Source organism: Pleuronectes platessa, chromosome 8 (genome assembly GCF_947347685.1).
Source record: "Pleuronectes platessa chromosome 8, fPlePla1.1, whole genome shotgun sequence".
In the NCBI taxonomy this organism is placed as follows: Eukaryota; Metazoa; Chordata; class Actinopteri; order Pleuronectiformes; family Pleuronectidae; genus Pleuronectes; species Pleuronectes platessa.
In genome coordinates this window covers 25,664,705-25,676,153 of record NC_070633.1, presented here as the reverse complement: position 1 = coordinate 25,676,153, position 11,449 = coordinate 25,664,705, and the positions used below count along the sequence as shown (strand labels likewise).

The window sequence follows — 11,449 nt, the reverse complement described above, 5'->3', positions numbered from 1 at the left end:
CGACTCTCTTGCTGTTGTTTTTATTATTCGAGCAGAAGTAATGTGAGCTTTGATTTTTCCACACGTGGTGAATTTTTTTTTCCTATTTTGTGGCACTACATGTTTTTCTTTTGCACCTTTGAAAAAGGCTCCTGTGGAGTTTAAACAGCATAACCCTCAGAAGGCCCTCTGACAAGAGCCTTGATCCCACAACCTTTCAACTTGGCAACAATTTCACTGCCTTTAACAAAAAGATTTATTCAATAAATCATTTACTGGTGCTGCCATTTCAATGACAACTAAAATGACAAGAATTGAGCGTCTATTTAAAAGTGACACACAGAGAGCGTTTACTTGTACATCCGTCAAGACTGATCGGCCACTTTAACACTCCATTGCATGTACATGTACTGAGACCAGATATATAGAATCTGCTCACATTAAATACAAGCTAAATAAACATGCTGTGATGAAAGCAACATGTTTGACCATACTAAATAAAGATCACACCTAAAAATGCTTATACAAAAACGCCTTATCCCACAATGTCAAAGAAAATGAAAAACTTCCCCGCTCTGCCCCCTTAATTGAATCTGTTCCATTAGTTAATTGGTTCTCCCATAAGTTCCCCCTTTCACCAAGTTTCAAGTTTAGTAGTTTTTTTCATCATACTGCTAACAAACAATCAGCTTTTAAAAACATAACCGTCTTTGAAATAATTGACTTTATGCTATTTGATTGCCTGGCACAAAAAGCAGTAACACATTTGCAAAAAGAAAAGGAACAACCAGGTGTGTATAAAATCCATTATGACTGTAAAATAATGAATCTCTGCCCTTTTCTCTCTGTTCATTCTCCTCTGTGATAATCTTATTTGTTGACCCTTTAAACTATTAAATCCCTCATAATCACAATATAATCACAATAAGTGTTTCTGTGAGGAGATTATAATGCTTTGCAATTATCATCGAATGCTAATTACTTTAAATGGCTCGGTGACATTTCAAACCAATTGAACTAAATATATTCATTGTTTATACAAACAAGGTATTTGCTTGAGTTACCTTGGAGAGTATTCCACAGTAACTCAGCTTCTCGACAACACAGCTGTGCATTTGTTCAAGAGATAAATGGAATCCTATCTGCAACCCTGCAGCAGCCTCGATATGAGTTTCACCCCTGAGCCAAACCTGGAGCTATGTACTCCCAGCACTGTGTTACCTTATTATCAATGGGATTACGCTTAAACAAATAGAACAGATAGCAATACATGCAAGCTCATGCACCAATCAAAGAAAGCAAACCCCAAATATCCAACATAGAACAAGACACTGCTTGATATCTGCCGTTTGCCTCCCCGGCCAGACAGCCCACTGTAATGTGGAGTAGTAATGGGAGAAGCGCGGGACGCTTACAATTAGTCAGCAGTCTCTGATAATGGGCTCGTTGGTGGAAATGCTCTCAGTGCTGCATCCCGATGTGGCCCGAGTGAGAGAGGAGCCAGGCCCACGTCCAGTCATTAGGCGTGGGAATGAAATGGGACGGAAAGTTGCCAAGTGGCTGCCAGGTGCTCTCCTATCCACTCTGCAGCACATGCACTCAGCCAAGGACTAGCACACACACACACACACATGCACACAGACACACACACACGCACACTCTGGGGGTTGTCAGTCTTGTTGCTGAATGGAATAAACTCTTGTGTTGTTTTCTTTTATAAGGATTAAAGTGTGTCACATTGATGCATTGTCTGTCCCGTGCATTTCATAGTAAGTCACCTAACCTCTTTAAATGCCTTGTAAAAGGTGAATGAAGATAAATATCGAATCATCCGCTGACGTTTATGCACAGGTGTGGAGTTCAGTGTCTTTATGGCTGTGCATTGCAAATCTAAAAGGAGAGAGGAACAAGGATAGTAACTCAATAAAATGCAGGTGCACATTAGAGTGATGGATATGCAGTGTCGATTTTATTCAATTAACAGACGTCCCAGCCGCATTGTGTCTCGTAGAGCGGAGGGGGGGGGGGGGGGGGGGGCCTCTGGGCTCCAAGACTTATTTTTACATGTCGGGTTACAGCAGAGTTGGGATACGAGGGAGGAGTAGTGGTCTTCTCAAACCAGACATTGCACTACCGAAGGTGAGAAGTGCTTGAGCAAGTTGTTTAGGCTAAACCTTCCTGAGTGGCATCATTATCATCAACGTCCTCAATACCATCTGACATCAGACGTCTCTGTGAAGAGACGTTTACAAAAGATCACAAGCTGTAGTTCAATTTACATATTGAGGACAGACATGTAGTAAATATGTATTCAGTAATGTAGTACAGTTCTTGAAGGACGATATAAATAATTGAAATGCCCTGTATTAATGGCTAAGAGAGTAGAGGAACATGTGGTTGGAGGTTTAATGTGCCAATAATGTCTTGATCTCAAGTTTCTAGGTTGTTTTTGTTCACTGACACACGAACATTCAGTTTATTATCTGCACAGTGAAAGAAAATCATCAAATCCTCACTTTAAAAGGAGGGAAACAGCCAATATTAGTTTTTTTCACTAATTATAATGTGAATAATCAAAGTAGATTCAGGTTCATTTACTGTAACACCTTTATTTTTCCATGAATTGACTAAACCAGCGTCGCCTGAGCCTCAACCCCTGCAAGTGACGATGAACACTGGCTAAAAATATGAACTCAACAGCATGACGCCCAGAGATTCTCTAAATAATTTCATATCATGCAAAAATAAAGAAGGAAAAGGGTGAATGTGAGCAACTGTCTCTGAAAAGATCCATGTGTCATTGTTTTATGATTCAAATGACATTTAGGCAGCAACAGAAACAGTTGGTGGTGTAGTAGCTGCCATGGGGGGGGGGGGGGAGGGGTAATGTTCATGACTTATAGAATTCAAACGTGTTGTGTTGGCAGGAGGATGCTCTTTATGGGGTTTTAGATTTTGTGATTGTGTGCGTCCAGTGGCTCCAGGGTTTATTGATCTATTTCCACTTGGTTGTCTTGCAGCTATTTTTTGCTGTGGCCACACGATCAGGATAATCTCTCGTGAGGTGATGACCTGTTTTTGTATAAACACAAACTGGATGTTACCGGTTTGTGTCAGTGGGTTTTACACTGGAAGAATGTAGGTAAACGCACTGCTCAACAGGATGCTCTCTGCAAATCATTATTTTTTTTTCCTTCTGTTTGAAACACACATGCAATTAGGTGCAAATACAAAAATAACATTTTACAACATCAGAAATTGCAGTTGAGGGGTTTAATGGGTGTAATTTGTGTCCCAGAACAAAGTGTTTACAGAGATAACAGAACCTATTTTCTGCATAAATGAAAAAACCTTGTGGGGGGAAAACAAAGATTTGATGTTTCAATCATTCTGAAATAAATGCTTTATCTGAATCATTAAAGAGTCTCCCTGTGGATGAATGTCAAAGAAGCCTAATTAATCCGCTCTGATTCAAAGCCGTACAACAATAAGATACAACAAAAATAACACGGTGAGGGGCGCTTTTTCTAGACACTCTATGGAACAGCCTTGATATGACTATTTAATATCTCGGCCTATGGACAAGCTGCAGATTGTCCTATGTGCAGTTCATATATATACAGTTTAATTTGTATTTACATCTTTTGTAGTCTGCAGAGTGGTTGTGATGAAAGTGTCAGACGGCATAGTGTGAATAAATTGACCATGACTTGATTTGGGTGCCGTGTTCGATTCCACAGACACCAGCCCAGTCTGTTAGTGTCATTTGTGTTTGTCGAGCGCCACAAGATGAATGTGTTGTGGTAAACAACCCCTCCATTGCATGTATGCTCCTATACCCGCACTAACAAATCTCCTGTATTGTTAAGTGAAACAATTCTCTCTGCCTGTATTCTTATTCTAAAACCGTTCCCTTCTGATTTTTGTTGGCTGCATCTTGCGACAGCGAAGTGCAGTTCAGTCACCTCGTGTCAGGGTTAAATGCCTGAATTGATAAAACCAACACTTTCTCTTCATCAAATGTTTTTCTTTTTCTTTATAATATAGTTAGAAAGCAGAGAACCACAGCAAAGCAAGGAGAGTTTCACATCAGCAGGTTGCAGAGCTCAGCTTTCATTAAAAAGGAGAAGGCCGTCCTCTTTATTAATGACACCAAGGACTTATCCTCTGTTCACACAGAGTTGGACTTGATTGAATTCATTAAACAAAACAAAAACCAGCAAAAGAAAAGAACAAGGCCACATTAATTACAAAGACAGGAGCCGGCCGTGCAACAGCAGGAAACTGGCTCTGTATTCTCTACTTCCATTGGTCTACTATACAAACTGTGATCGATTTTTTTGTGAAATTACTAAATTTTGAGAAATGGCCTCACAACAGATGTTACTTGTGCTTTGCATCTCAGAGGAGAGACGATGTAGAGCACCCATCGAGGTGGAAGGGAAGTCATCAATGTTTCAAACACAGTGGGTTCGCCCTGTGCCTCAAATAGCTTCTCATAAAATGTTCACGAGTTGTTTATGCCACCAGGAGGGAAAGTGTTGACACAGTGCTGCAAATTAGCACATGATGGGGGGTGGGTGGGGGGGAGGAGGAGAGAGGAAGTGCATTTCAGCAGGTGATGGACACACGCTGCACCTGGGAGGCAGACAGGTAGAGCAGATTGAATTGACATGCGTAAAGCTGAAGATAACAACGCCGCTAGTTGCTGCATCTTCTGAAATTTGCCAAGGATCTTTGCCGAGGGTACTTCAGGAGAATTTTCTTGCATATATCTCAGAATTTCAGAACGCGGGAGCTTCTCTGATTTGACAGCTGAGTGTGCAGAAGTGATTATGCACATTTGCACTCGTACACACAGAACAGGCTTAATCTGGGCAAACCTTCCATTGGACACAGGGGGCGTTTGTGTTGGGAGCTTTGGATTTTGAGTAAAAACCTTGAGAAGAGAAGTAAAACAGAACTTGTGAAATAGCTTGAAGCTTTATTTCCCTTATAGAGTGTGTCCTCTGGCGGTGCAGCAGCTCTTTGGGCATGAATTTGAAATTGATGGCCCAAGGATAACTACACAGAGCCAAACAAAACTAAATTATCATTTTTCATTACTGAATACATGGAGGTGCTATTTCTACCAGCTGGATATAATGTAGAAGAGACATAGCTTTGATTTATAACCTCACATGTCATGTTTCAGGGTTGCCTGCATATTCAAAACACCGTCCAATCGTTGTTACCTGATATGAAATGGAAAAAAACATAAAAAAAAAACAATCGCTGTTCCCTTATTGCAAATCTGAAATGAAATCTGCAAAACTGTGCAAACCAATAATTCAAGCTGGGTGAAAATGAACTGGCCGTTAAATTCCTCTCTCCATAAATATGTCACAAATAATTCACTGTCAATAAATCGGGGATATTCAGGGGCTCGGTGTTTCCGACGCATCCTAATGGTCACGGTTTAATTTAGCGATAGTTAGAGGAAACCCTCGGTAAAGGCAGATTTTCCTGATTTCAGACCTTTAGCCATGAATGCATTCAACTTTAAACGTATTTCTTCTTCTCTCCTCACAGCCCTGTGCACCTTTGTACTTTCAAAAAATCTTATCGAGTGACATGGCAGCTTTTGTGAGGGATCGTGACATTGTTTATGTGCCTAGCAGAAGTTTTTGTATTGTTTCAGTATTTGTTTATTGTGATTTGCACCCCCCTTGTTCCCCTTCACGGGGCCTTGTGGGCCAGCTTAACTCGGTGCATGGAGGGAGCTCAGTGCCTCCGACTGTTGTTTACCACTCTCGGCTCGCGCCCCCCCCCCCCCCCCCCCCCCCCCCCCCCCAGGACCCTGTGAAGCTGTAATGGAAAACATCAGATGGGCACCGAACGAACATTCTCTGTTGACAGAGAAAGGAAATAGAGAACTTGTTGAGAATCAGAGTAAACATCCTTCAGAATATTGGGGCATATCGGTTAAGTGGTTTCTGAGTATTTAGATTCAGCTTGAGCGGCAGAGAAGTCGAGGCAGCTTGGAATGTTTTTACAAAGAGAGTAGGTTGTGACACATTTGGTGAAGGGCAGATTTTCCATTATGGCCCAAATGATGCACACTGGACTCACATATGTCTGAACCTGTGTGTTGACTGAAGATTTTGAATCTATTCACACTGGGTATTTTTTGCAGATTTTTATAATATAAAATTCTACTTGAAATATCCCCTCAGAAAACACCGCAGGGATATTGTCCATCTGTAATAAATAAGCTCCAGGATCAGAGCTCAAAAAAACATTTGGAACCTTCTCATGAAACTTCAGAATTATGTTTATCAGGTCGTGAGTGAAGCTTTTGGATACTTTTGGTTTACTTGAGAGAAATATTACGGCTTCAGGTTTATTGTCATAGCAGTGAACTCTTAGGTGTGTTGGGTGCAGAGAGTTATGTAATTTCCTGTTGACAAATAAATAACCAAAGTGAATTTCTAGTCTTCAAGTATAGCATAGATCTGTCAGTCATATCAAAACATTACACATGAACCTGTAATTTGCCATCATTGCAATAACCACCACCACCATCAGGTTATTGAACGACCCTCTCCACCTGAATCTCAGCAAATTAAGTGATTTCCAACTGAGACATATTCAGTGTCCTTATTGCAACAAGCAGATGATGACGCTCCATCCCGTCTGCTTTGCTGTTATGATTTTTAAAATATGATAGTGTTCCTTCAGCCTGATTCTGCTGCATCGTCTTTTTGGTTTCCTTGTGTTACTGTTTTCCTTTTGTGCAAAGGAGAACTACTATAACAGCGTTTCCAAAATATCAAATGGTTATATACCATTGTTTTGTCATATCTGTTGATCAACTAAGATGCACGGTATAAACAAACCCACCATCTGCCTCAACAACAAGCATCTGCTGCTTCTGCTACTGCTGCTGCTGCAGTGTCCTTGAGCAAATCACTGAATCACTCCACCCTCACCATGATCTATTCTCCTTGAAGGTGTGTTAAATGCATCCTCACAATCCCAAACTCTCATAACAGCCCTCGGGGTTCACACAGCACATCATGTATTTCTCTCCACGCTCTGAAAACGTAATAGGTCATCGATGAATGAAAGGCCGTGCACAATTCCTCATTTGTCCCCGATGTCAGCTGATGACCAGACGGTTGGACGTGCAGGCCGATGACAAATGACTGCGCCCTTCGCTGACCCTGCTGGTGGCAGAGGAGGCCCTGGCTGGGCGACACAAATTCACTGAATAATCATTATGCCAGGGAACCGCAGGGAATTAATAAACTAGCAAATTGACTGGCTCCAATCGGGTCACAGTGTCCCACACATCTCGTCTAAATCCTCCGTGATGGCAGGGGGATAATGAGTGGCCGGCGCGCGGGGAGATGTTCTGGATGTCATCGAGGCTTACCGCTTTAAGTCGGCTTGTTTACCACGACGTCCAGCTGCTAGAACCGAGCTTCAGAAATTCATGAAGACATTTTAATTGAAAGCCACGTGGCTGTCAAATGAGAAATGAGTGCGGATTTAATAATACAGATATTCTCAGTGGTGTCGAGGAGGATTTGAAATGCATCTTTTACAAATTTGAAAGTAAAAAAAAGAAAAAACCCTGCAATTATGTGGCTTTTAGATGAGGGTAAGATTAGACACAGCTCTGGAGAAACTTTGTGTGTGTGTGTGTGTGTTTTAAAAACGGAGACGACAGCGGCGGCTGCTGATTCCTTAGTGTGTTATCTATCCGACCACAGGAGCGATTCCCTTGCTGGAACACATTGGCCATAACCATCTGTTTAGGCTGAGCACAATGGCCGTTCATCTTGCTTTTCCACTGAGTTTATATATCAGGATTCCCGTGGAGCTCGAAGCCAAATGCATCATAGATTGTAATTAATGCCACGAAGCGCTGCTCCCTCCCTGGTCAATATTTATTGGTCAGTGGTGAACCAGTGTGTGCAGCGGGAGAGTAAAGTTTGTGGAAGCCGATCTGTGTGCTCCTCAGTTGAATTATTTTTCTATATCTCCATGAGATTTGCATGTCAGTTGGACACTTATCTTAAGTAAATGCAGTGCAAATGGTTTGCATTGGCTTGTTTGCTCGGGAGGAAACTGCGCCAGCAGCATTTGGAGGAGTTTGAATTTAAAAACTTATTCACCTGAGCCTTAGGTTCACATTCCATCTCATGCTTCATGTCAGAGTTGATCGATAAATTACAAAGAATGATCATTAACTAACACACATACTTTCAGTTGCATAAGGAGACGCATAACCATAAATCCTTGATAATCTTGCTTTAGGTAAAGTCGATACTGAGGGGGAACAAATGAAAAACACAAACTAAATCTTTATCATTCTTTATGGCTAAAAACTTTTGAGCTGAGTAAAGTTTTGCAAAACATTAGAACAACTTAGAGTTGGACACGTCTTTGCTTGTGTTCATTCAATTTAGACTAAAGTCATCTCTGTATCTACGCTCGTCTCCTCTGCCTAATTCTTTTAAAGCGATAAAACATATGCTCTCAACTTGATATGCACAGGACATGATAATTGATTTATACTGTGTCCATTAAAAAATAATTTGTGAAACTGTGCGATGAGTCTGTGCAGTGCGAGTCTGTAGTGTCACAGCTTTTATTCATCATCGCTGTGCTGGTGTGTGTGTAACGCTCAGTGTGTCAGGATGTGAGTTTGAACATTTCTTCTTTCACTGCCGGTCGTTAAAATTGTCCGTTTTGTCCTGGGACACAAAAACTAAATGCTACTGTATATCTGTTATTGCTCTCTCATTACACGGGCAGTTTTCTAAAGGACTGCACACTAACAGTTTGCAAATACAATGACCTTTGCACAAAAGGGATTAAGCAGTGGACAAACCTATAATCATTCTCCGTGTGTATTCATGGCAAGCTGTCCCTTCAGCTCGTGAAAGCTCAGAGAGACCTCCGCTCTGATGGTTGAGTTTTTGTGCCTTTATCCCGGCTCATCGCCCCCCCCCCCCCCCCCCCGATCCCGGAGGACTGTTCCAAAGGGCGATGTGAGAGTGAGACGCCAGCCATTAGAAAGCCAATATATTTGATGTAGTTCAGTGTGCAGACTGATCTGTGGCCTGTTTTCAAACAGGTGCAAAAGGCAGAATTTTCAACTCTGACAAATTCACTCTAATGATCTCTCAAAGGAAAGTCCCGTCCTCGTAAAGTGCGATTTCGACTTCACGGTCAAACAGCACATCTTATTTCTCTTATGAAGTTGTCATACTATTTCCGATACTATTTACTATTCACTGCTGCTGGAAAACCCTACAAGCTCCAGTGTTTGGATCCCTGATTAGCTTCTTTTCCCTGCCACTCCACTAATCCCCATTGGGAAATTCTCCCTTGCTCTCCTCCTCCAGGCTGTGGTCAGAGTTCAGGGTCCGCTGCAGAACAGCAATCCCGGAGACAGCCACTAATAAACGCTTCACTCAAGGACACTTTTCCCACATTTCACTTTTTCGCTTTTATTTTCATTTTGTACCCTCAACTCCTCAGCCATCGGATCTAATGAATACCTGATGACATTTAACCTTGTGTCATTGTAGAGGTCACTTTGTGTGAGGACATGTTGGACACTGTAAAACCCAAAACAGAACTGCTCCCTCCGTCTTAACCTGGAGATGAATGACATGTCTCCACTTCCTTTTACTATACATAAATAAAAGCAAAATATTTGTGGAGGGACACGGCCATCCTGCACCCATGATGCTCATGAGAACCAGAATCTTTGGAGCAGGGATCTTGGTGTGCAGCTGTGGTATTAATAATTTCACTTTTCAAGACACATTAGTTCAACCAATAACGTGCAATATCATTTTTCGTCCAGGCAAAATAACATTTATCTGTAGTAATGTCTTTATGGCACCTTGAAACTACAAGACACAACATTTTGAAAAATGTAACTCAACTTTGACAAAGTTGCACAAACAACAATTCACAAAAGCAAGGCTACATTTTTCAGCTTTAAAATGTAAGGAGCCACTTACAAAAAATATAACAAAAAAAAGAAATAAACCCTTTGTGTGCAGCTTTAATGTCTGTGTGTGTCTGTGTGTGTCTGTGAGTGTGTGTTACCTCAGAGCAGCTAATGTCTTCTTTCACTGAGCAGAAGTTTCTCACACGAGTCTCAGCTCAATGTCGGTCTCTTGCTTCGTCCTAACTCATTTCCACACTCAGAAGAAAGTCCTCAACAATGGTGGCGCTCTGTGAGGCTTCCATAGATACAGCATTAGCTCCATGTTAGCAGCGATGCTAACCGACAGCTACCCAGCAAGCTAACACATTAAAACTGTCAATAAACCTTGTATACGGTTGTAAAACAGACTTTTAGCAGATCTATGAAATAATTTATTTACATGTCTATCGAATTTAGTCAAAGTCCCATGTGCTAACATAGAGGAGGCGGGCTTTATCACCTATACAGCAAACAGCTACCAGGGGGCGATCAAGACCCTTACGCTTTACTTTTGGGGAGCTGTTGTCATTCATCTATATATATATATATATATATATATATATATATCGAATATAACCTCACTTAGTTATGTAGCCTTATATTTTTGAAAGAGAGTAAATAATAGTTGTGGATGTCGACATTTATACAGCTGTGCTTCCATTGATGTGAAAATTGCATCTTACGTCTGCAAATGTCAAATGAAAAAACAGGAGAGGTTTTCCTTGTCATTGCATTTTTGGTGATATTTGTTTTGAAATGAACAGACTGTTTTTGTTGTTTTATTTTTTTGTTGTATCCCTCCATCTGTGGATGCTTTGTAGAGATCTTGAGTTTCATAATTTATGGGTTTGAGGCTTTGTTGGTTTAGAAAAGCACCATCGACCATCGATGAGGATTCCCTGAGCGTCTAGGGGACCCAGTCTGAAATAAGAGCTGAAGCCCTGACTTCCTGTTTTTTTTGTGGTCAGACTAAAAAGTGCTAACTTTCTCTTGATGTGTCTCTGCAGGGTTTATGGGACACAATGGTTCTCCGGGTCCCTGTGAACACAAGTACTGTGGCTTGGGGCGTCACTGCGTCGTGGACCACGAGACCGGCCAAGGGGACTGCAAGTGCCTGGATCACTGTAAACCGCACTACAAACCCGTGTGCGGCTCGGACGGCAAGCTGTACCAGAACCACTGTGAGCTGCACAGGGCCTCGTGCCTCAGAGGACACCGGGTCACCATCGTGCACAGCGAGGAGTGCTTCTACAAAGGTGAGCGCTCGTGTGACCTTTCTCTAATGCAGGATGATGTGTGGAGCGCTGGATGCTGGGAGTCTCGCTCTGTGCCCTTTGCTCGAATGCTTTCATCCTATGTGGTACAGTTGGTTCCATGGGACACGAATGCTTAACCTGGTGTTAGTGTTCTGCCTGACTTGTTGAGCACAGGACAATATCTAGGTTATTGAAGACCTTGAAGAATAGAGCATAAAAG

The 11,449-nt window shown here is 41.8% G+C and overlaps 1 protein-coding gene across 1 annotated transcript in view; it reads left to right on the top strand.

Annotated features, from left to right (window-relative positions):
• Positions 1–11,449, top strand: part of fstl5 (follistatin-like 5) — a 127,345-nt gene that overhangs the window by 24,010 nt on the left and 91,886 nt on the right. Inside the window, exon 2 of the mRNA XM_053428381.1 lies at positions 10,981–11,229. Within this exon, the coding sequence (XP_053284356.1) occupies positions 10,981–11,229 (249 nt within the window). The remainder of the gene's footprint in view (positions 1–10,980; positions 11,230–11,449) is intronic.